Consider the following 25,918-nt stretch of genomic DNA (forward strand, 5'->3'; position numbering starts at 1 on the left):
GGGACGGCCGACCAAGCCGGAGGTAACACGGGGATTCGAACAGGCGATCCCCGTGTTGGTAGGCAACGGAATAGACCGCCACGCCACCCGGACGCCCTACAATGGCACTTCAACGTTTTTTTGTATCAAAAGCACAAATTGGCAGATTTTTGTTTTGTGTTACCTGAAATCATACGAGGCTTTTGGAGACCGAACAAGAGAACTGGGTCGTTCCTGCCATGACGGCTACCACCTGGGGACAAGGGTGCAAGCTTGCGCTGTGTTATGTGCAGTATTCACAGTAAAGATCTGAATATATTACATTTCCTATTCACAAGTGCTTATAATGGACAGATGTGCTGGATGTTTACGGCAAAGGAAAGGTGATTTAAGAAACACGTTTCTTCTTTTAAGCGGTTGCTTCACTTGGCATCACATTTTTAATTTTTTTTTTTTTTATGAGAAATTTTACTAACAAACGTGCATGGTCAAAATATTAGCATAGGAGTCAATAATCCCAATCCATCATGAAGGAATGTCTGTATATATATATATATATATACACACATGATAATGTATAAATAGAAAAGATAAAATAAATAAAGGCACGTGATGACCATTAGAGATAAAGGGTGATGTTCATAAAATAATTTTTTTTATAGAAAATATAGTAAGAAAATAGTGGAGATGAGATTTTAATCTATTTCTGCGGTAATGTTCCCTTGATTTTACATTATGCGAAACACCAAAAATCTCTTATCACGTCAACAATGTAAAAAATAATAAGGATAAAAATATATAAAAATGTCAGGGTAATTCATTGTGGAGCTTTTTTTTTGATGGGAAGAATAAATTGATAACTGGTGGTTAAGGGAAAATGTTGAAAAAATGTATTTATAATTACGTTCTCTAAAAGAATGACTTTTCTCTAATGATCAGACCAGAAGTGAAGCCCAAAGATTATTCATGCCCTTTTCTTCTAATGCTGTGAATAAATATGCCAAATCGAACGAAAAGAAACATGAAGGACAAAACGCCTTGATAGAAGACAACCGTCTCCGCACACATAAACCACGCCAAAGCAAATTGTGACAAATGTGTAATAAGCTATAGGTGCAACGTGACATTTTTTTTTCATATTTACACAAATGATGAACAGATTACATAATACACTTGTTTTGTGGTTGCAACGATGTGTTTTGCTCCCCCCCCCCCCACACCACTGGCAAAATGTGCAGACGTCAACTTGTCTCTGTCAATAAAAATAGTTATATTTACAAATCGGCCACACTAAGTAATCCAATCCATTTAGTCATTTCTTTCTTGTTTCCAGTAATACAAACATAATCTCTGACTCAGAGAGCATTAAATGATCGTCAAAAATGTGGCTTCAAGTCTAGACGGTGTTAACACTGACATTGCATGAACCTCTTGCATAATGAAGCGCTGTAATGATGTTTTTTCAAAGCATTTACATTTAGAAAATCCTTCATATGTCACCCCCCCCCCCCGGTCATACTGACTTATTTGTGCGCATCGTTGTCCACATGGGTAAAGATGGTGTCGAAAAGCACCTAGTCTTTGGCTTTTTCGGAGTATGAAAATAAAATATGTCGCTGACGTGGTCAAAACAAAGTCTGCAGCGACAGATAATTCCTGACTTAACCATCTCATCTTTGGATCAAAAGTTGTAGTCTGTGTTTGATGACATACTGTATCATCCCATTACAGTGCAACAATAAACAAATCATGGCACACAAAGTAAATCAGTCATCACATCTTTAATAGGTGTCATTCAGTATGTCTTTGGTATGTTGTATTGCTGCTGATCTCGTGTTGACCAGCGGTCCTTATAGCTAGTATCTCCTTTTTACCTATAGTGTCTTGCTATGTTTGTTTGGCGGCAAGCTGGTCGCCACTGTTTGACGGCTAGTTTGTTGTCAGTCAACACAACAGTTTGCTGATTCTTGATGCTTTCACCAGTGCTCCAGGTGAAGGTCCATGGCAGAGTTCAAGGTAATGTCTGTGACATCCAGAAACTCTGTGTTGAAAATACTAGGGCCGTTGGGTGGAGCCACGCTGAAGGCCGTAGCGGAACTGGGCGGCGTGAGATCAAGCCACTCCATCGTCTCCCACGGTGACTCGCTGAATGTCATGCCCACCATCGCCTGTGCCTCGGGCACGGGCGACACTTTGGTGCTAATGGGGGACAGAGGGGTCGGGGTGTCCATCAGGTCTCTGTTGGCCAACAGTTTGTCCTGGTGAGGATGGTGGTGGTGGTGGTGGTGGTGGTGGTGGTTATGGGGGCTGCTGTACCCTTCTCTATCCCTGCTCCCTTCCACATCCTGGCCTCCATCCTCAGCAGCCATTTTAAGAAGGGCCGCCTCTCCTCCCCGGCTGATGGGACTGCCCAGCAGAGTCTCCAGGTGGCTGTCAGCGAGGTGGCTGGCCGAGGTATCATACAGGAGCTGGGGGGGCAACAGGTGCTCGTAGTGCCTGTGGAACCTCGGGACGACGAGGCCGGTGCTCCCTGGGGACACAGTAATGTGAGGCACAACTTTGGTTACAGAGGATCTCTCCCTTTCCTCCCTGGCGTTAGCTGGCATCTCTTGAGGAGAAAGGGGGAAGGGGTGGAAGGGGTCGACAGCACAGAGCGTGATTTAATATCTCTGTACAGGTGAGATAGGCATTGGGCTTTATTGCACAGATGATTGACAGGTCAGTTGTAAATAAATTTGCCAAAGTAACATACAACATGAGCTACGGATTTCTTCAAGGATACTGCAGTTATTTTCTAGGTCGCAGATTTCATATATACAATGGAGATCTGGCCATGAATTTGTCAACATACCTCCACTTTCTATGAGTACATCCAGAAGTTCATCCATCTGCTGACTTCTGGTCAGTTGCTGTAATGGTGAGAACCCAATGATTAATGCTTATATGACCACTAAATAGATTTTTTTTACAAAAAGAAGAAGAAAAAAAGCTGGTTATCTTTGGAATTGACATATTGACACTATTCAATGAATTAAAATCACATATCACAGCTGCAAATTATCCCGTAACCCGTTCACACTTGATCAAGGGTGTAAAGTTTGAAAGCAGTGGACAAAGCGATGGATGAAAAAGTGGTGCATTGCATGCGATGGACTGAAAAACACAGAAAAATGTAGATGGTGGAAAAAGAAGCATGGAAGCAACGCCAGTAGGTAAAAAGAAAAAAAAAATATATATAAACATATATATATGTTTTGGCCAGCCATTATCTAATGAATTTTGCATGGATTTGAGTTTACCTGCTTGACTGCATCCTCATAGCATGGGGGCTGTCTTAAATCAGATGCAGCGGATTCTGAGCTACTGAAGGCTGGGGTAGAGACCTGGCACTTTTGGCCAACTTTCCGAGGAGAGGGCACTATTGAGATCTACATGAAAAATAGGTGAAAAGTAATATTAGCCTATACCAATTTGAAAAAGGGGAGCTTGCTAAACTTGATAACCTGGTAGTTTGCTAAAGAAGAGTGAAATTCGAATCGGGCCCTGGCAATAATATAGGCTCGTCAAACGCTTCCCGGCGTTAAGAAAATGAACTGAATATAGTGGTTTTGTTTGGCGTTGTGAGTGGTGGAGTTCTGTTAGAAATGAAGAAAAAAACAAATGTCTGACACATGAAGGAACATGAGGTAAAACAGAGAATCTCTGTCTAAGAGAGAAGAGATAATGATGGGTGATAGTGAAACCCATAACAGAAGATGACTGTACAGAATCAGAGGAAGCTAACACATGAATGGAAAGGAGAAAAAAAATGGGGTGGGTGAATGTGAAGTGATTCAGACAGGTAACAACACGACACCGCTGGATAGCTTTCTATCTACTGTCTTGTTCTTTATTCATACCTTTGGTTGCATGTTAGCGTTATTGGCCTTGGGACTGGCCCTGTGGTTCAGTCCACATTCGGCTGAGCCGGGAAAGACTCCCTGAAGGCCTCTTTGGTCGGATGAGTAAGAGCAGTTCACCGGCTGCCCGACACTCTTTTGCTGGATCTGTGCATCGGGACAAGCAAAAAGATGTCTGTTAAGTTTGATCTGGTTTGTTAGACATCATAACGCAAGAGAGAGACAAGACAAGAGGAAACGCCCATGCAGAGAGAGTCGCTGTAAAAGCAGATCCTTCAATTCTGTTGACATGGTGCAACCGTAAGACAGATTCCAGGGCTGCCATTAATGACTATACTCGTAATTGAGTAGTCTATCAGTTGATGATGATTAATGGAGTTAACTGAATAAGAAAGTATTTCATTTAAGAGCAACGATACAGCATTAGAATCACCCTGGCTGACAATTTACAGTCTGGTTCCCCCTGTTGTGCGCCAGTGTAATATCTCCCTCTTTATGTTATGCTTTTATTTCTGGATCATGTTTTTATGTTGTCCCTGTGTCATCCCATCTTTTAATGTAAGCTGACCAGAAAAGCACTGATCAAATAAAACTGCAGTTGTCGAGACAGGACGCTTTCTGTGTAGGTGGTGTAGCACTGAGTGTGGTAAGCAAGTTCAGCTCTGCGTTTGTGTTTTTCTTGAAAATGGTCCCAAACTTTGGACACTTTCTTTGTTTTGCTGTGATGGTGTCTCATCCACTTGCTTTAGTAATGACTGCGGTTTGCTGCCCTACGCAGCGGTTCGGCACGCCCAAGCATGTTTGAAATGCATAATGAAACGAAACAAAGCTCCAAGACAGTAAAATGTAATTGAGAATGTTTTTGTGACAGCCCTAATAGATCCTATCTTGGCATCATCTGCGGAGGTTGGTTGCTTGCCGCAGATGTAACACTGTACCTGCATGTTGCGTGCCCTGGTGTTGTTGCCCTGCGGGATGGGGTGGCTGCAGCCGTCCCTAACCAGTGGAGGTGACAGCAGGTAGGGGTTGTTTGGAGACGACGGCTGAGGGCTACCAGCGGGCTTTCCGATGGGAGAGTCCTGAGGCGAGCACTGCGGGCTCAGGAAAGCGGACAGTGGAGTGGAGGGGCTGGCAGAGGAGGGGGCCGTGTCCATGCACCGCGGCCCGGTGGGACCCCCCATGCCGGGCAGGGGAGCGCTGCAGTGGCCCATACCCTCCATGCAGCCGTCAGGAGGGCTCTTCAGCTGCTTGGGAGAAGAGAGGGGGCAGCTGGAGGAGAGTGGCATGGGCTCTTGTTTGATGGTCACCCCATAAAAGTGCTGGCCCATAACGGCTGGAGTCTGCTGCTGGTGCATAGCGTGGTGGGACTGGGCGGGAGGAGGGACGTCTTCCTGTGTTGCACCGTAACAGCGTTTCCTCTTGTGCAGCTGCATCTTCAGCTCTTCAACCTAGCGAGGTTACAAAGATATCTCCGTAAATGGCGTGAATAATACCGTAACCGGAGTATCGCACGTTAACAACAATAAACGGCTCTTTGTTTTGCTACTTCAGAGTTCTTTGCACTTCATTTTGATGTTTTCACAGGAAGTCGCTGCGATCTAGCGCCACCAAAACAGGCTGCTGTGATCAGGGCTCCGAACCGGTTCGAAAGCGAAAACCAGATAAACATTTTTTTTCATTAAGAACTAAAACAGAAATGAAAATGTGATCATCTTTAATTGTTCCTGAACAGAAAAGTTTATTTGAAGTCTCTAGGTTCAACAGGTTAATAACGTTATTTTTTAATTCGAGGACTATTTAATAAGAAACCAAATTTGTCTCCATCTGCAATTAAGATTTCACAAGAAATATAAATTCTCTTTTACCTCCAAACTCTCAGATGTCTTTGGCTCTGTATCATGTCACCAGGGCCTGGTTGTGACAGTATTTCACAAACATGCCACAAACACACCACACTGGGTTGGCACCCACCTGTCTCTGCTCCTGGTGCAGCTTCCACGTCAGCTCCTCAATCACCTTCTGCTTCTCCACCAGCATCTTGTCCTTCTCTGCCTCCAGGCCGTCCACACCTCCACCCTCCCCTCCCCGCTGGCCTCCGCCCCCTGGGCCTTCCTCGGCACAGAGTGGGGACGGCTGCAAGGCGAACTGGGGTGGTGAGGGCATGGGTACGTCACTGAAGCTGTCGGGGAGCGAGCCACTAAGGGACAGCTCCGAGGAGGCCGGGGAAATGGGAGGGGTGGAGGAGGTGCTGGGGTATGGGTAGTAGCCTCCCTGGGACAGGGCGCCAGAGGAGGAGGAGTGGGGCGACTGGTAGGAAGACAGGGACCCCGTGGGAGTGACAGGGAAAGTCACGTGGGTGACGTCGGCGGGGCCTGTGGGGGAGGGGCTGGCATTGGAGTCCCTGAAGGGCCGGAGCCGTTCAATGAGGGCTGTCTTTGTGCCTGAGACGGGCATGCCCCGAATACGCAGCTGCTGCCGGAGCTCCGAGACCTGGCGAGTGAAAAAGAGAGACAGGGAGAGAGACAGAAAGAAAAGAAGAGACAAAGGGAAACAGATTGTGTGGGAGAGACAGGGACAGAGAAACAGGCAGAGATGGACAGTCAAACACTGAATTAGAGTGATACTTAACAACCTCCACATTAGTCATACATGACAAGCATCCATTTACTATGAATATTAATAATGCAATTTATGCTCAAACATTTCTACATCGAATATTTACAATCGATCATAATGCGGGGTTTTGTTTGAATTTCAACGACTGGTGCCTACTTTAAGGTCATCCAGGTTGGCCGGTAGAGGCCCAGGTTTGACCGGTGAGATGGTGCTCTGGTTAGGATATGTGGTTTTGACCGGAGAGGAGGAGGTGCTGTTGGCCGTGCTGGCAGGACCACTGGAGCTGCAGGGTGTCATCTGATCACCGGCTGTTCTGTCAATTGAAGTGACCTCCAGATTAGCAGAGTTTAGTACGTAACAACACACACACACACACACACACACACACACACACACACACACACACACACACACACACACACACACACACACACACACACACACACACAATCCTAACCCCTACCGTGACCGGTGAAAACTGAGACAAAGTTTCTGTTGCTAACCTAAGTACAATAAAATACATATGTACAGGCACTACAAATCCACATTTTGCACACAATGTGTTATTTTGGTAGAACAAGTAACATTATGTGATTCTGAGTGAAATGGTAAGTGATATATTTGAGGCGGGAATGTTTTTACTTATAGCCTGAGAGGAAAGTCTCCATGGACAAGCTCTCAGAAACCACATGATCAGACCAAGATAGAAAAAAAATGTCATATGGCAGTCACATTACCTAACCGTAACCCTATATTTAACCATTATCTAGTCTTAACCCTTAACCATTCCCTGATTTGAACCCTAAACTTAACCACTACCTAACCTGAAAGCTTAATCTAACAATGGTAACTGTGGTTGTTATCGCCACTGCTACTGCATTTGCATTGCACGACATTTTCAAACCTTATTTGTGCACAGTTTGCTGAGAACATATTTCAGCATTCAGTTCTCGCTGGTCACATGGTTTCTGGGACTAGCGTCACCAAGCGCAGCCAAAAAATTGGCAGTCAGGACAAACACTATGGTGATTAGTTAACTATCTGGTATATTCATCTACTGCATGTTTGACTTACTTCTGGGTCTGGGCCACTGTGTGCAGAGGCTGGTAGCTGAAACTGGACTGCCGCTGCTGGGCCTGGACCTGTGTCGGCTGAGTGTGTGTGTGCTGCTGTGCGTGTGTGTGCACGTGAGACTGTGTGTGAGCGTGTTTTTGCTGGCTGAGGATCTGGAGCTGCAGGAAGAGCTGCTGCTGCTGGAGGAGGCGGGCGTACGCCGAGTCCATGGGCGGAGGGGACTTCTCCGCCTTCTGGTCCGGAGGAATGTACTGGTGGTACTTGAGCTTCTTCACCTTGGGCTTCACATCTTTGGGCTTCTTGTGGCGGTTCTTGTCCGACGTCTTGGACTGAACGGGGTAAGGAGGAGGAAACAGTTTGAGCATGCAATCCACCTGAATATATATTTTGAGTCAAAATGAAAAGCTGATTTTGTAGAAGATTGTTCTCAAACTTAGCGTGAAACAGGGTTCGTATCCAACCAGAGGCAACCCCAAACCTAACCCCACTCCGTTTTACCCTGACTAAGGTTTGTACCCTTCCCTAACACACTGCTCAGCAGTACAACTTCTACACAAGCACACATAAATGTACTTGGCCCATACTAACACAAAACATAACAGTTTGTATTCACATGTGCTCTCGTATTCTCTCTCTCTCTGTTTTATGTTGTCCATCCATCCATTATCCAAACCGCTTATCATACTCAGGGTCGCGGGGATGCTGGAGCCTATCCCAGCAGTCATTGGGTGGCAGGAGGGGAGACACCCTGGACAGGCCGCCAGTCCATCACAGGGCCCACACACACACACACACACACACATTCACACCTAGGGACAATTTAGTATGGCCGATTCACCTGACCTACATGTCTTTGGACTGTGGGAGGAAACCGGAGCCCCCGGAGAAAACCCACCCAGACACTGGGAGAACATGCAAACTTCACACAGAGGATGACCCAGGACAACCCCCAAGGTTGGACCACCCCGGGGCTTGAACGCAGGACCTTCTTGCTGTGAGGCGACCGCGCTAACCACTGCACCAGCATGCCGCTGCATGGAGCGCAATGGTTGGCAAATATTAAACTTAGTTCCTATGAGCAAAGCTGACATTATATACTATATTATATATAATATATATGGGCTCCAGCATCCCACGATCCCGATTGGGATAAGTGGCTTGGATAATGGATGGATGGATTATTATTATTAAAGTCTGTTTTATGTGTAAAAAATGTGCTCAAATTATTTTCCTATTAAGAGCATTACAATGCTTTCTTATGTACAACATGTATTTATAAAAATGTTTTTTTTTAATAATCTACCTATCCAGCATAATATGTAGTTATCATGTGCATCGTATTAAAGATAGAAGATAGAGAAAAATCTTTAAAGACTGCCTGACCTTGACTATAGCAGGTACAGGTATTGGTGGTGTAGCCTGGCTGTTGTTGGCATCAGACAGCCCTTCATCCTGGCTTTGATCTGGTGGGTCTCTGGTTGCTCCACCCTGTTCACAGACAAGATGATTATCTAAGCTGTGATGAACGCAACTCTAATTTGTTCAACTAACAGGAATTTCCACTCTGATGCAGTGATTTCTACTTCCTTTTTAAAGCCAATGGGCAGAGCCTTTCATCCCTTCACTACACCTCCTAATATACATCATATGCTCCTTGTTTGTAGCCAGTGTGCAATCTGTTGTATTGTCAAAGAAAAAAAAACCCCCAAAAAAGAAAAACCACCTTGACGCAACAGCAAGCTCCATCCTACATATCTCTAAAAGATCCACACAGACTTCTAAAGAGCAACATGCAACCGCCCGGTAGCTTTGGGAATGTCGGATGATGATGTTTTGCATTTGTCATCATGTGGTCGCGTGTTGTAGCGTCATATGCTGGATCCCATGGTCTGCCCCGCAGTTTGTGACTGCGTTCGCACAGGATTATTGTGGCTGAATGAACAAATAAAAAACTTCAAAGCAAGAGAACAGCTGAACCAGCAGAACTCTCAGAACCTCTTCAGCAGTCGGTGTACTTTGTGGAAATGGGAATGTTCAAGGATGAAGGGTTTAAGGTAAGCTGTGAAATAATTTGGCAAACCATCTAATCCATCTGCCGTTGAGCGTGCATAAAGACATCTAAAATGTTGTGCACGTTCTCCATGGCAGTTGGACTGTAATCCATTTCATATGCACATATAGCATCCACATGGGAAAATAATGAACGTACACACAATGGAATACGTTTCCACATATTTCTGCTCAGCATACGTACCCATCTGGTGTTAGTCTCGGGCTTGGGTTGAGTGTTGAAACAAAGCGAGGACGTGTGGTGACCAGTGGTGTAGTGGAGGGTATATGGAGGTATACGGGGTATACCCACCCCTTTTTCTGTCAATTTACAGTATAGTCACCTATCAGCCAAAAAGCCATTGAAATATATAGGAGAGTAATACCTACTTTCTCCTTAGTCATCTGCCCATCTAGGTCGCAGTGCGCCTACCTCAACGACCACTACACCACTGGTGGCGACTGCTGACGCAACATAAAAAAGTCCTCCAAATGATATGATTATGCTACAAAAATATATGGCCATGGATGTTTTGGTCTCAAAGCAGCTCTAAACATCTTAACAGGAATTTCCAACTGACTTGGAGAACATATTCCTGAACATTACTGTGCATTGACAATCAACTGGGAACACTGGGGCAAAAAGAAAAAACAAACAAACAAGTGTAGGGATATTAACAGTACTGTTCTGGCACACATTTCAATGAAGTGGCCGTTGGTGCCAATAACTGATAACCGTCAGAATGATGTCATCAGTGAAAGGTAAGCGGTCTGGTATGCAGCGAGTCACGTTGTCTGAAGATGTACCGGCCAACAGGACTCAGCTTATAAGCCGGAGTGGCATGCAGGAATGTGACACGTGCCTACTTCAATTCTGTCCAACGGTCACTGGAGACCAGAGAAACACGAAGAGGAGGAGGAGGAGGAGGAGGAGGAAGATGAGCGTGTAGTTCATTCTGCCACCATATGAGGGCAGGGTAACCAAAGCCTACGTGCGGTAGAGCCGGGCCCAGTGGAAGTATACTGGAAATAACTGGCAAAAACCGTTTACGGTACCACAAAGAGGGGGTGAAAGATGGGGTGGGGGGGTGTGGATGTGACATTAAAAAAAATAAATAATTAAGAGCAGGAGAGGAAGAAGACGTAGGTGGGGGGTGACAAGAAAAGAAGAAGAAGATGAGAAGGGACAATAATCCGAAGTCTCTAACCCTTCTGCAAAGCTACAAGGAAAAAAGAGGGAGTTTTCGGCCTCTTACCTGTCGCGGGCTTGTGAGGGCGGGGGAGGAGGAGGAGGAGGGCGCGCTGCCGACGGCCTCGGAGGAGGGACAGGCCGAGCCCTGCGACTCGTCACTGTGGTGCTGCTCTGGAGAGAGGCTGTCACTGCTGCTGTCCTCCTCGAAGGCGTACGAGTCTTCCTGCTTGGGGAATTTGCCATGGTTTACTGAGAAAAGCGGAGAGAGAGAGAGAGAGAGAGAGGAGAGAGAGAGAGAGAGAGAGAGAGAGAGAGAGAGAGAGAGAGAGAGAGAGAGAGAGAGAGAGAGAGAGAGAGAGAGAGAGAGAGAGAGAGAGAGAGAGAGAGAGAGAGAGAGAGAGAGAGAGAGAGAGGAGAGGGAGCGGAGACTAAATAACATGTAACACACCGGCCCCGGAGACTAACACAGAGCGAAGGAGAGCGGGCCGAGCCGGACCATACCTTAAATGTTGTTTGACACGTGAAAGGGAGGAGAGGGACTGTTTATGTGTGTCAGCTTTGCCCAAAGAGCGTTCGTGAAAAAGAAACTCTGTTTGCGGGTGGCACATAATGTGCATCGCAACACCGCCGCAAACTGCACACAACGCATGTGCTCCGCTTCCAGCCGCGCCCGCCGGTATTCACACGCCGCCCGTCTGTCACTTGCACCTAGTACATCACTCAGCACGGAGGTGTTACGCTGCACCGGTGAGAGACCGACACAAGCACTTCACAATGAGCGCAGGCGGGACTGGCCGGGCTGATAGTGAACGCAGCTTTAATTGGTCGTGCTAAGAGTGGCTATCCTATCTGCAAGAGCTGAACCCGAGGTTAGCGAAGGGACAGAGGCGGGGGTGTGGAAGTGGTAAAGGCTTGTGTGTGTGTGTGTGTGTGTGTGTGTGTGTGTGTGCGTGTGTGTGCGTGCGTGTGCGTGTGTGTGTGTGTGCGTGCACGTGTGTGTGTGTAGAGGTATAACACTCTCGATTAGTATCCAAACATGTGACCTGCCAGGAACAGACCCTGGTTTCAATCACACCACAAGCCGACTTCTTCTCGCAACTCGCTGACCCCCCCCCCCCATCCACACACACACACACACCACACACACACACACACACAAAGCCAAATACACAACCTTGCTCTAGAAGTTATTTCCTCCCACCTGTTCATGTTTAACTTGATCAGTCTTCCCTCTCCTCTCAAACACATTCATTACTCATGGGGTGCAACACACAGCACACACAATACTCCAAACACACAACAAATGGTTACCACAGTTGTGTACTGCGACACCTGTGAAGCTGCTGGAGTACGTTTGGCAACATTTCTGTCTGCCATGAATACGCTATTGTTACGCGCGTGTTTCTCGGTCAGTCTGATGTCAGTAAGAGCCCGAGATGAGCAGAATTACAGGAAATCAGTGAGATGGATTTGCTTCCGCTCCTCGAGTACTTGTTTTAAAGTGCAGTTGTTGCCAAAGTTGTTGGACAGAGGTTAAATAGATCCTTAGAGTACTGTGTAATAGGTCGTGGAGCTTTGAGGTTGGGGTGGGGGGACAGGGGGTTACTGCTGCAGAAAGAGGGCAAAGGGATCCTTGGGTGACAAGGCAGCAACAGCCTGCTCATGTCAGATAGCTTTGTAGGTGGTTCACTGGAGCCATACAAGTCTGACGGTCACAACAGAGACACAAGGGAGGTGGACACACACCCTTACAACCACACTTGGAGGGTATGCACAGACGCACACATGGATGTGCACACAGACAAACACTCACACATACAATACACACACACACACACACACACACACACACACACGCACGCCCACAAACAGACAGGCAGACAGCATACATACACAATACATACACAAGCCGATACACAAATGATGTACATGTGCATCAACACACATATACACAGGGATACAAATGAAAAAAATGATACATGGAAATATACACACATTCATTCATGCAAACACGCATGCAAACACATGTGTGCATGCAGCCCAGTGCCCCACACACACACACACACACACACATCTAAAGAAAAAGGGGCGGGGCCAAATACAGCTGCTGTTCGTCTCAGTAAATAAGGCTCCTCTCCTCCTACAGAAGAAGTGTAAACCAGCCGACTCCAGCCCGCGGGCTCCTTTATGCAACATGTTTACTGGAAGCTCAAGGGGGCAAACATAAAACTAGTGCATACGAAAACATAGGAGAGTATAAAAAACCCCCAGTCGGACAGCCAAGAATGATATAGTAAGAATAACTAAGATCTTGGGGCAGGAAGGCAAACATTGCCAGGTCAATAAGTTGCAACGGCAACGTGTGCAGGCTTTAGACATTCCTAAATCAATGCAACGTCAAAGTGTTAGTGCTCTGGATAGCCTTTAAATCACACGCTGGCTACAGGGAGTCTCTCCAGAGGGTTCCCCAAACATTTAAACCCCCGATATACTGTACACTGAAACCCAACACTGTTGCCAAAGAGCCTTTTTAAAACACTTGGCCTCTCCGACACCAGAATAACAGTGTACTCTGGGAGATCTTCACAAAGAGGGCTGCAGCATATGTGTTAAAATATATACTTGCACTGAGTAGGTTAAAATTTTAAAACAGGCTGTGATGTTTTGTAATGGACTTGAACAATGGTTTGGTGCCATCTGCGCTCACAGTCGAGTACGGTGCTCCGTTTACACTCAGAACACCAATAATTCGCACGTGCATATCAAATCACACACACACACAGTGTTGTGAGTCACACACGTTGAGGTGCAGGTGTTAAGACGTGTGTTGGAGGCATCACTCTGCTGATACCTGTCATGGTGGCCATTCTGACGGCTGAGTCTAGGGGAATGATATTCTTTTGGACCAGCTCCAGAGGGCCGGGCCTGAGAGCCAGTTTCTCATTCAGGTCCTCAGCAAGCTGGGCTCGCTTTAGCCTCATCTGGGCCTCCAGAGAGGAGCTGTCTGAGCCTGGGTCTACACAACATAAATCAGGACCACACCATCAGCAACATATACATACACACACATATATACATACTGGATATCTTGTATTCAATGGTCGGTATATTGTATTGTATGGGCCCAGGGACCACGGCCCTTCCTGGAGCGGCGCCCGAGGAGGAAACACCGAAGGCGGTCTGACAGGACGCGGTAGCGGGGCAGGCTAAGCTAACTGCTAGCCCATGCAGACCGGCAGCTCTGACAGTCATCCTGGCGTTCGCTCTCTTGGACAGTGATTTTTTTTTGTGACATGTTGTATATATGTGTTTTTGTAGTTTTTTGTAGTTTGGATGTGTTTTTGTCTTTGTGTTCCACTGCTGTGGGCTGGGGGGGGAGGGGCTGGCGAGGACAATATTTCATTGCTGATTCATAGTGTGTACATACAGCTCATCTCGTGTGCATACATGAAAATACAACTGGCAGCAGCTTGGTGGCTTATACCTCCAAAATCAAACCCGCAGAACGGCATTACAACCACAGCCACGTAACAGTGTGGGCTCTGTTGCATTCGGCCCCCCGTACCCAATAGGCATTTTTACCGTACCTCCTTCAAACTCCAATAAGTTTGGTATTTGCCTCGCTCCTCTGGTCTGGAGCAGTTAAAGTTTCTCATCTGTTCTGCTACTTTCCTCACGGAGAGGCCAGACACTTCCCGTGCTAGACAAATAAATGGAGTGTCTCTAATTAAAGGGATCAGCCTGCAGTGGGTGAGATGGTACACCCTCCCACAATCCCTCTCGATTAATTCCAGTATAAATAATCAAACCCAGGCCTGACCTGCTTTGGCCTATAATGTATCTGCGGTGCTCCCCAGACTGATTACCCAGCGGTGACGATACCAGACCCAATCCAGTTTGATTATCTCAGTGAGAGGAACGGCAGCAGCACTTATTTGGTCAAATACAATTTTAGTCAGAGACTTGAGATGCCAAATCTGGAGGATGAAATAGGATACGATGTCAAAATGAAATGAATTATCATTTTCAAAAAAAAAAAAATCGTTGGCCACCTCAGGTAAAGTATTATAGTCTGATGAAAAATGGATTGAAAGTGGAGACACGGTGGATAATATTTCATATTTCATAAGAAAAATGAAACAATAGTTTCAACACCGAAATTGAGTTATTTATTATAATGTCCAACATCAATTATTTTATTTCCAAATATAGCAAATGTTTGTCTTTATGCGTTATTGAGATAAAGACATTCATCCCGATATACAAAGCCCTCCTCCACAAGCCAAACTTATCAAGGGGGGGGGGGGAGGACAAGGAAAGGAGAGAAGGTGGAGAGAGTTGGAGAAGAGAGGGGAGGAAGAAAGGAAGTACTGAAGGGCGGGAGGTCAGAATCAAGGATGGATGGAAGCAGAGAATAATAATGGAAAAAAAAAAGCAAAGGAAGGAAGTGAGGAGATAGTGTAACATGCCAACATGGACGCCGGCCCATCGAGCTGACCTAGCTCGTGGTCAACTTGTTAACATGCTGTCTGTGCAGACCGGCTGGGTGACATCAGCATCTGTTTTTAGTTCAGCTGTTGCGGCCCGTCACTCAATCGTCCGCCGCGTCTTAAAGCCCTTTCCACCCCACCTGACACCGATTTGGTGTAGCGAGTGATTTAAGACCTCGTCTGACGTCGTGGGGAACACGTCGAGCCTGACGTGCGTCTAACCCGCGCGACCGAACTACAAAGGTGCAACAACTCGTGGGGCCGCGGGGCGAGGCCGGTTTGCAGACGTCCCGGAGCATTGGCATAAATGTAAGACGATACGGCGAGTCTGGAGTTGGCTTGCAGTTTTAAACATTTTAAAAGCGGTATCAAAACATACGATGCACTTTAAAGCTCTCGCCGTACATATACCTGCAGACCATATCTGCCGAATGTAAACATTATACCAAGAGGTAAGACACATGGTGCATTAGGCAGGAGTAACTTCGCCTTTCCATTAACTGCGGATTAAATAAAAAGCACAGCCGCCATTAAAATGGAAGTAGGGCCTTGTACCAAGTTAAGTGGGCCTTTGTACACGATGTGTGAATGCAGAGGTACAGGTACACGCACACCGCACCTACGCCATCAGCTTTTCTGCAAGTCTTGTTAATCAAAAATTGTGTGTGTGTGTGTGTGTGTGTGTGTGTGCATGTAAATAGTCGGACCTGTGGTGGGCAGTTAGACAACACGCTCCTCCGCGGGCCACATGCCAGCAGGCTCTGAGAGGCTGGGCTGGAATCTTGGATAGCCTAATAAACACCAGATGTTCCCTGGGTAATATATACACAGACCCGGTGCCGTGTCCATCTCCCCAGCAGGAATAACACAGCCAGCGAGGGCTAGCCAGGATCTGAAGTATCACGTCTACAGGAGAACGGAGGAGGACTCACAGCACTCGGTTGCCTGCGAAATGTTGTATTCTTTGGGGCAGACTCAGATGTTAAAGATCCAAAAGAATAGATGGAGCGGACTTTCTGGGGTCGAGTTTGACAACACTTGCTCAGCTCTCTATTGACCCTGTGTGTGTGTGTGTGTGAGTGTGTGTGTGTGTGTGTGTGTGCGCGTGTGTGTGCGCACATCGATGCACTAATACAACTTAAATAGCAATCTTGCAGACAATCAAGAGATACATAACCAATTGAAAATTCTTTTTTAAAAAGGGGGCTCAGAGTCCACCGGCCAATCACATTTGTCCTTGCTGCCTTATCTCTGACAGACTCCTAGAAACCGATAGAGCAGCGGCGGGCCTCTGGATTCCGTTCCCCCGCACACTTACCAGCAGTTATCTGAAGGCTGGAGCCTCTGTGAAACGGCAAACGGTGCCAGAGATATCATTCAACAAACCCCTGCCATGAACCAGCCCAGTGCCCGGTCCCCTGCATTCCCAGCAGGGACGGACTTAAGATGAATAAGTAAATAAGTACATGATAAATAAGAGGATCTAACATACCTCTGCGGAACTGAAAATTGGGAAATGGGAGACAGGATTCCATCACTGTTCACCCGCTTGCCGAGATGACCCATATTCTACGCGGTAACGATGTGCAGACTACACAAACGCCAGATGATATCTCATTCTCCAGGTAGGTATCTGCATCTGTACATGTCATCTGCTGCAGGAACGCAGCTGCGAAACAAGCTAATTATTTCCAGGGGATGGGAACTGGATTTGGAAGAAGCACTGAACGTACAGATGATGCATAGCATGAGTAAATATTTAAAAAGTCTGTGATATTTGGAGGTGCAATGGCAGTGAAACCCAAATGGCACGGTGTTGATAGTCACGCTTCCCTACTGCCGTGCTGCGAGCACTAAAGCCCTCTAATCCAAAGAACACGAGAGCCCATTTCACACTGACAAACCCCACATTCAAACGGAGTGGCTCCATCCCCACTAATCCCAGCAGCAGTTAGGGTTTAAGAGTACACTTACTGTAGATAGGGCTAAATGTCTTCATCACTATTTGGATGGCTCAACTTGTTTAAAAATTTCTAAAAAAAAGAAAGAAAAAAAAGTACAAAGCCTCTTTCTAAGCGAGGACTTGATAATGTGAGCTCAGAACGCTCAATCTCACAAGAGCCTTGTATTTAGACATGCCTCTATTTTGATGCTTTGCGCTGCAGGCAGTGTGCTGTAAACAGGTGCCGTCAATGTAAATCCTGCCTTCTGGCTGAGTAGTTGCTCTTTCTGCTGAGACCAACAGCCTTTCCAGCACAAGAGCATTCCTCGGCGGTCACTCACCAACCTGTCTGCCTGCTGCTGGCTACAGATTCTGCCTGTCTCTCCGCCTGCCCGCTATGTACATGAAGCTACCTGGTGGGTGTCTGCTTTTCAAAATCTACCTTTGCGTCTTTTTGCTGCCATTTGTCTGGTAGACTGCCATTTTGCCCGTCTTAAAGGGAAACAACCACAAAGTTCAACATGATCTCTATGTATATATTGAAGCGAAAACACTATATTTGCAGTAATATTGAGCAGCTTTCTGTGTGTCTCTGAAAAGCCGCCAAAATTGTGAGGGAACAGTGTCCGCCAGTGACACCAGCAGCGCACAATCTGTGACTGTGACAATATACTTCTCCTGGCATGCAATGTATAAGAAAATGCGAATATCAATGCTACATTATACAGCGGCATGTAGAATTGTTTGTATTGTATTATACAACCAACTATATGGGCAGCACGGTGCCCCAGCGGTTAGCGCTGTTGCCTCACAGCAAGAAGGTCCTGGGTTCGAACCCCGGGCCATCCCAGGTCCTTTCTGTGTGGAGTTTGCATGTTCCCCGTGTCTGCGTGGGTTTCCTCCGGGTGCTCCGGTTTCCTCCCACCATCAAAAAAGACATGCATGTTAGGGTTAATACTCCTGCCTGTGCCCCTGAGCAAGGCAATAGGAATACATAACTGGAGTTGGTCCCCGGGCGCTGCACGGCGGCTGCCCACTGCACCTAGCTACACAGCTAGGATGGTTTAAATGCAGAGATGCATGTACAAATGACAAATGAAGTGTATTCTATTCTATACAACGCTATTTATCGCCAATCCAGGGAGTAAGGTTTCAGTGATGTCACGGCGCACACAATATCAGCAGCATTTCAGAGACACACAGAAGACTGCACGGTATTATGGCTGCTAATGGCGTGTCATCCCTACAACATATATGTAGAGATCGTGATGAAAATCGTGCTCGTTTCCCTTTAAGAGCTGGCTGTCCCTGTGCATGTTCGTCTGTCCTACACGGTCTCTTTCCTCAGTGTCTAACTGTACTCTTTAACCCGGAGTGGGGTGAGGTTGGCATTCTGTCATCGAACATCCAATGAGAGCTGCAAAGAGAGGGAAATAGCGTGTGTGTTTGAGATTGAGAGAGAAAGAGAGATGGGGGGGGGGGGTTAAGTTTGATTAATAGGTCGACCTTGTGCTGTAGATCAGGTGTATCATGGTGTGATGTGGCCGGGGGGGGGGGGGAATCACAGGTACTCTGGTTACACTGTTTTTGCCATGAGGTAACAGCCCTGGCTCGTGGAGGCAAGGCTGCGTAGTGTGTCATATTTCGGGCCAAAGTCAGATGGCACAAGAGCATACGCTAGCTTACGTCCGTCTGTCTATTACACCTTTTTCTCTGGCCACGGCACGTTATTCTTTCGTTATTTTCTTTCGCTGTATCTATACGTCTCTCTTTTCTGTCGATTAGGCACTTGCTTTCCTGGTCACACCGGCCTACTTACGCATGTTACACGTATGTGTATGTACACGTGCACACAGGGGTGTGTGGTCGTGCATGTCTGGTTGGAAGGTGTTACTCACGAGGCATGATGCCCTGGTCTGCCAGCTGCTCTCGTGTCCTCCTCTGTTGAAGTCTTAACTGTAGGACTAAAAGTGGGATGGGGGATGGGGGTTGGAGGGGTGGGGTGGGGGATAAGAGAGAGAGAGAAATGAGGACGAAAAGAAAGACGAAGTGAAAGAAAAACAAAAGGTGGATGGGGGAGGCAGTTATGGGAAAGAGAAAAAAAGAAAAAAAAAAGGCAGGGAGAGACTTCAATTCAGCCCACACTCTAAATAAGAAACACATCTTCAGATTGTGAATCATAACTGTGACTTGGAATACAAGCCGGGCTTAGTTCGGGGGTTAAGATGTAGTACACAAGTGTAATTTCACTTTACGTCCACGTTGCGTTTAGGCAATGATCCATCAGCGAAACAAGGCATCCTACGCCAATCTCTGGATCTCATTAAAAAGACAGCGTGCACCTCTGATAACCACGCACACGCACACACACAGACACACACACACACAGAGCGAAATACATGCCTATACGCGCAAAACATGCGCACACATACGTATAGAAAACAAAGCAAAAAAAAACTGGAGCCGCTTGCTCACAAATACTTTTGTGAGCAGGATGTAGAGAATGATAAACACAGCTCCTGCCTTTTAAACAAATCGGCCCGGCAGTGTGTGGTCTATGGTGGGTGCACGCCTGTGTGCGCGCGTGTGTGCAAGTGGCGTAGGTGGGAGCGTGGGGTCATAAACATAAAACCGCCCCCGTGTCCGTTTGTCTTCTTGCGTCTCCCTTTGCCTCCCTTATTCTCTCTTCGTCTATGTGCGCGGACGCATCGCCCCGTCTTCCCTAGACTCATCATATCTGAAGGTCTCCCTGCGAGACCCGGAGACCCGCCACGCCAGCATGACGAGTTCCTTCTCTCTCTCTGCAGGGCTAATTACTCTGTGCATGTTTTCAGAGTGTCCATTGATCACTTTCAGGTTGTAGTCGCGCTACACTTTTACCTAATTCACCTTGAAAACACGTTTTTCTTCTTCTTCTTGCCAGAATACCGTGCAACGGCACTCAAACAGTCAAATCACCGGTTTACGGCCCCACCTCACGCCTGCTCATTGAGACTTTGATGCAACATCTCGCGCATTCCTCAACAGTTTGACCAAATGTTCGTCGACCGTGGTACCACATTTCGAGCGAACAAAAAAAAAAAAAAAAAAAGGTCTCCCTCGGGAGCGAGACCTCTATTATGCAACAGCAGGCCCTCCCTTCTTCAGACATCTGCTTTAGTTTACAGTGCATGGGGCCGTGACCCGCTGCTCACCACATCACACGGAGCAAATGCAGACATTAGCTGGTGACTGAAAGCTGACCAAAACATGTTACTGATATGGCATCGGTCAAGGAAAAAGTATTTTTTGTAAAAATACAACGCGTCACCCCAGGTTCACCGGACACCCAGCCGCGCGCACCCTTTCACCCCGCGCTCGTTTCCGTCAGGGATTTTCTGTTGATGAAAGAGCAAGATGACGAATGAAATGTAATTTGCTGGGTTTTTTTTTTTTTCGCTGGTTCTGCGCAGACTCAACTGATGTAAACTACATGAATGGATCAGCACCGCTCTGTACCAGGTGAACCGTTTAATTGAAAGGATTATCGAATATTCTGGCTCTTAAGTACGGCAATTACCGATTCATCTTGGCCCTCTTCAACGAGCTCGCAATCATGAAAGTCATGGTAGGGTTTGCGTTCCTGGCTTGCGAGATGTAGGCATCGTAAAGCAAAGACTCGAATCAAACAGTGTAATCAGAAGGCCACTGGTCCATATGATACCCTTCTTCTTTTGACTTTGAAACCTGAGAGATTTGTTTCCCACATTGTCTTGACAACAAAGAGCGAGGGATGTACACTGAGAGCGTCACACAGCTTTTTAAATTGTACAACACTGCACAAATCACATGGACATCAGTTGATTTTGACACAAGTCGGGCAGAGTATAAGAATGGCTGATGATCTGATTCCTTGTCTATTGCGTTTCCCTTTTGCCACCTGATCCACTCTCAATAACACTCACCTTCCGATAACGCAACAGGAACGACAACATGGCACTAACATTTACATTAAAACTCTACCCCCCCACCCCAAACCCCACCCTCCCCTCAGCTTTTTGGTTCAACATGAGCTGGAACAGTCAGGACAGATGTATTAGACTGAGTGTATAACTTCTAATAAACTGGTATCCCTAAACTGACACAGAATGTTTATTTTAGTCTAATACCTCTGCATAGCGGGGGAAAAAAATCAACGTTAAATCAGAACTCACGTATTTTATCCCAATGGTCTTGGACAGTTATTTGTGAACATAAACCAGAGCCCCGATACAGGAGAACTGAGACTCGACCCTGTGATGTCATGAAGACAACCTCCCTGGAGCTGATCCATTCACAATGAATGATAGTTCTAATTTAAAGACATTGCGTTACTACCCTTGGTGATCTCTGGTTTCCTATTCCTTGTCAATTGTGCGCAGCCAGGTCTTGCCGCTTGATTTCACAGGCTGGAGTCTTGGACAAAAAAAAAAGATTGACTGAAGGGACAAATTGTAACTTCTGAATAATTTGCAAGTTCTGTTTCATGGTGTATTTTCACTCCAAAGGTTCAATGCACATTAAATGTTTGATATGACCATTACATAAATGGTAGACCTGCCACTAAAAATGAGAATATAGAACAAATAATTTTTGAAATTGTCTGTTTTTTATACAAGAACTTGTGTGCTTATGTTAAGATATATATATAAAAAAGGTTAACATTAGCAAAAATGTGTGGAAAAATTGTCTGATATCGGTCAAGTCGTTACACTCAATAGCATCTTCCATCTGACCTCCACTCTCCTTGCCTCCACTCTAACCAATTTCCCGGGGGAGGGGCATTCGATTTTCCCTAACCAATCACTAGAGAACAACGTATCCGCCCGAATTCAACGTCTTTTTTAGTCGACACTGATGCGTAGTCATGCTTCTTCTTCTTTTTTTAAAAATGTCCCCCCTTTTTTTCCTCCCCAATTGTACTTCGCCAATTACCCCTCTTCTGAGGCGTCCCGGCTCCGAATGTTAGCATGTATGTAGCATGTTAGCATGTAACCAACTTGTTAGCATGGCAATGCTAACATACTGGTTTTGCTGCGTTTTGAAGAGTGGGAGTGGAGTGAAATGAAAACAAACTACGATGTCGGGTGATATTGAGAAGACATGCCGTCTATGTAAAATAAATGTGTTAATCAAGGGGATCACATTAAATTCAAGAATATTATTCGGGAGCCCAAACGCAAAAAAAGAGGCCATCAAGTTAACGTCTCCGTGACGTCGGACAGCTTCACAACGGCGTTAGTCCCGCCCATGGCCCCTGGTAAACATTAGCCCCCCCTCCCCCTCGCAGTGCCCATTGGATAACTGCTCCCCCCCTTTTTTTCCTCTCCTCCCCAATTGTATCTAGCCAATCACCCTACTCTTTCAAGCTGCCCCGGTCGCTGCTCCACCCCTTCTGCTGATCCGGGGAGGGCTGCAGACTACCACATGACTCCTCCAATACATGTGGAGTCGCCAGCCACTTCTTTTCACCTGACAGTGCGGAGTTTCACCAGGGGGACGTAAGGATAATTGCTTTTTCGACCGAGAAACCACTACCTCATGACGTGATGCCAGACCAGAAGAGTCAGTCAAGTCGCTTGAGTGGGTGGATTCAAAGGTCTGGACCCAGGCAAGTGGAAAATATTGCCAACAGATCTATACTGCATATATGTACTAGTTTATGAAATCCAAAATGATCCAAAGTAGCTTGTTTTCAATTTTGAGAGAGGTTCAGTTAATCCTATACTGGGTGGGATACCCCGTGCAAAACATGTGTTTTACAAAGAAAGCACCTGTGCTTGAAAGTGATGTTGTATTTAACATTTAGTGTAAACCTTACAATATTGATTTAATTTATATTTGACACCTCTGTCATACAGTTACGTAATGGAAGTTGGCTTTAGGGCACAGATCATAATCCTTTAAACTGCTAATCAAATCAGCTCGAGAGGCAGTCAGTAACATGCATACTCACATGCATAGTATATAATAGAGGCATGTGTGTGACGTGCACACATACTGTACACACATACTGTATACACTCACCACACTATATGCACAAAAAGACACACACATGGGTAGTATATGCACGCATACACGCATGCACACTCACACACACATACACACACATGCCACTAAATGTGGTGGTCCACAGAGAGCACTTAAGTAAGATCTTTATCTTGCCTCGTAGCTGAAACCATGCAGCAGAAGTTCCCATAGCCTTGATAATGTAGTTCAACCATGGTGCAAGGAACAACAACTGTGGGTTTCACATTTTCATGGGCCACTGAATGCAACCTAAGCTGCCACGGTTTAAAGAAAACCATAAATCTCAAGACAACCAGATTGTCTAAGATCCTCTCTGTCATCGCTGGTTATCAGAGAGAGATTTAGGGATGGTTTTACTTCAGTTATGCACTATATTTCACTCAAACACTCATAAATACACTCACCAATCATGTTGGCTATAACTCGTATCACCCTGTATTAATCCCGCAACTGCAACATCAAGCAGACCTGGAGCAGTTTGACCTTTTCGGTATCGAAGACAGTACAGCGCCTCTGTATCTGCCTAACAACGGGCGAACACACATGGGTTGGAGCAACACGCAACATAAAAACAAAGCCTTTTTTCCTGCAGAAAACGTGGTAACTGCAAGCTAGCTGAAAGTGTTGGAAAAGTGGTCTGGCAAGGGGGTGACCGTGGTCAAAATTAGTATTGTGAATTTAGTTGTAACAGTCCTTTCTATGCCATGAGAATCCAACCAGTGTGCCAATTCAATTCTCTGCGGAAATTTTTCACTAAAAAAGATAAAAATCTCCAAAATGTTACTGGTATTTCTAAAAGCTCAACAGGTCTGTGCTCTCCTCGAGCGGCTAAACGTTTTAAAGCTTGAGTGGAGTTGCTGTGCTCAAGTATGTGGGACTATTTAGAGTGCACGTTTTTGGAGGGACTAGTAAACAGGATAAAAACAGAAAAAGCAGCGATCACATTAGACTTTCCGCTACTCCACGTACTTTAAAAACCTGAGCCGCCTTGTGAATTTCACGGAGACCCGGCACTTCTCCTTGCCTCCCCTGAGCACAGGGGTCATTTCCCACTCTGCTGATCTGCTCTAAACAACGCAAAGGAAAAGCATCATTTACCCTCCCATTTCTGGTAAGCAATTACAGCTCTCAGAGATTGCAAGTGAGGACTGAAGCTGGACCAAGCAATTTCAAGTACTACAGTCGCCCTTTATTTTCCATTCAAAGACTAACTTAAGGGTTCCTTTTGAAGTTAATCACATATATCAAATAAACCAAATGTCGTCGAGCGAGGAGAATGTCCCTAATGCTCAGAGCCGATCACTGGCATCAGTTTCCTTCTCCTCAGGGAGGTGGCAGTGTTGTTCAGACTACAAGCACAGAATACACAGCTTACTGTACAGGATTACAGCACACACGCTCACACGCTCGTGCCAACAGCAAATTCCCCAATATACTTATGGATAAGAAGTGGATGCACAATTAGAGAGAAAGAAAGAGAGAGAGAGAGAGAGAGAGAGAGAGAGAGAGAGAGAGACAGAGAGAGAGGTGATGGAATTAAAGATGGGGCAAAGTGGGTGTGTATGCATATGTGAGTGAGAGACATAGATAGACAAAGCTCCAACAGCTGCTGTGTGTTAAGGGGAGTTTAAATCAGTGCTGTAGTCCATACCGTGCCTCCCTCCTTTATATCCAAAGGTACACACACACACACACACACACACACACAACTCTGAGGCCATATGATGATAGCCTGTGACCCCTGTCCTCTATCTAATCTCTTTTTATCAGCAGGTACAGAGTCACAGAGTGAGAGGGTCTCTCGATTGTTTCTCTCAGCGGGATCGGGTCAACGGCTGGTGCGAAACACAAGTGCACTAACCTGCCCAAAAACATCGCCTTCACATGTTCTACTCATGCACTGCAAGTACGAAGAAACACAACAGTAATTCCATCACAATGCCACAAAGACACACCGTCAAGACTTGGTACATACAGACTCCACATTGGCTTGGCCTCCCTCTGGTATTTCTCATGCCATCACATGCCCATAGTAAATTGCACACACCTGTCACACCACTGGCATTACCGAGAACTGCATTGTGAGTGTTGACTTGACACAAATCTTCGCCGAGGGACACACAAATGACAGAATGCATAGATGACCTTAGGTGAAATCAGGACTTCTTAATCTGGAGACGAGCGATGTGCGAAACGCTGGCAGGCACAATTTTACCAAGACACGCTTCTTGTGGATTCAAATGCAACAGCTTACTCAACCCAGTGCTGTGTACTCAAGACATTAATGTGTAGGCGTAGGAAAAGTTAGATTCAAACGCCTTTACGTGTACCAACGCAATAAACAGAACACATCAACAGACAGCACACGCTGGACAAGTGCACACATATTACAGCACTGAATTATCTTTTGACTTACCTGATCTAAACTTGCTTCGTATTAGTATGGAGTGTTCAGAGCCCAGAAGAGTCATAATGTTTAGAGTACGGGTCCAGTGTTTAAATGTGGGGAGGCGGGAGAGGGGGTCGGGGGGGAACCACACACTTGATAAGCGGCACGCTCTCTCACTTCAAACCCCAGCCGCTTCTCTGGACCCCGGACCGAGATGAGACCGAGCTAATCTAGCCTGCT

General features: G+C 46.2%; 1 protein-coding gene across 1 annotated transcript; it reads right to left on the reverse strand.

The window, feature by feature from the left end:
* Nucleotides 1-1,521: 1,521 nt before the first annotated feature.
* On the reverse strand, nt 1,522-25,918 carry myocd (myocardin). The gene is made up of 11 exons (XM_056297459.1): nt 25,706-25,918; nt 10,874-11,058; nt 8,952-9,056; nt 7,569-7,897; nt 6,651-6,807; nt 5,850-6,368; nt 4,817-5,326; nt 3,879-4,025; nt 3,279-3,407; nt 2,831-2,888; nt 1,522-2,509 (listed from the first exon to the last, which is right to left on the reverse strand). Exons 1-11 carry the CDS (start codon nt 25,758-25,760, stop codon nt 1,956-1,958), a joined length of 2,748 nt encoding a protein of 915 aa, XP_056153434.1. The 5' UTR covers nt 25,761-25,918; the 3' UTR covers nt 1,522-1,955.

Source organism: Lampris incognitus, chromosome 17 (assembly GCF_029633865.1).
Source record: "Lampris incognitus isolate fLamInc1 chromosome 17, fLamInc1.hap2, whole genome shotgun sequence".
Lineage (NCBI taxonomy): Eukaryota > Metazoa > Chordata > Actinopteri > Lampriformes > Lampridae > Lampris > Lampris incognitus.

What these genes read in the sequence shown, in the direction of transcription:
- myocd (XM_056297459.1), bottom strand. Translation starts at nt 25,760, where the DNA reads ATGACTCTTCTGGGCTCTGAACACTCCATACTAATACGAAGCAAGTTT. An exon ending in ACGCTAACATGCAACCAAAG is followed by an intron (nt 3,408 to 3,878) that starts GTATGAATAAAG and finishes TTTTTCATGTAG; the next exon opens with ATCTCAATAGTGCCCTCTCC. An exon ending in TGTACTCATAGAAAGTGGAG is followed by an intron (nt 2,510 to 2,830) that starts GTATGTTGACAA and finishes CTGTGTCCCCAG; the next exon opens with GGAGCACCGGCCTCGTCGTC.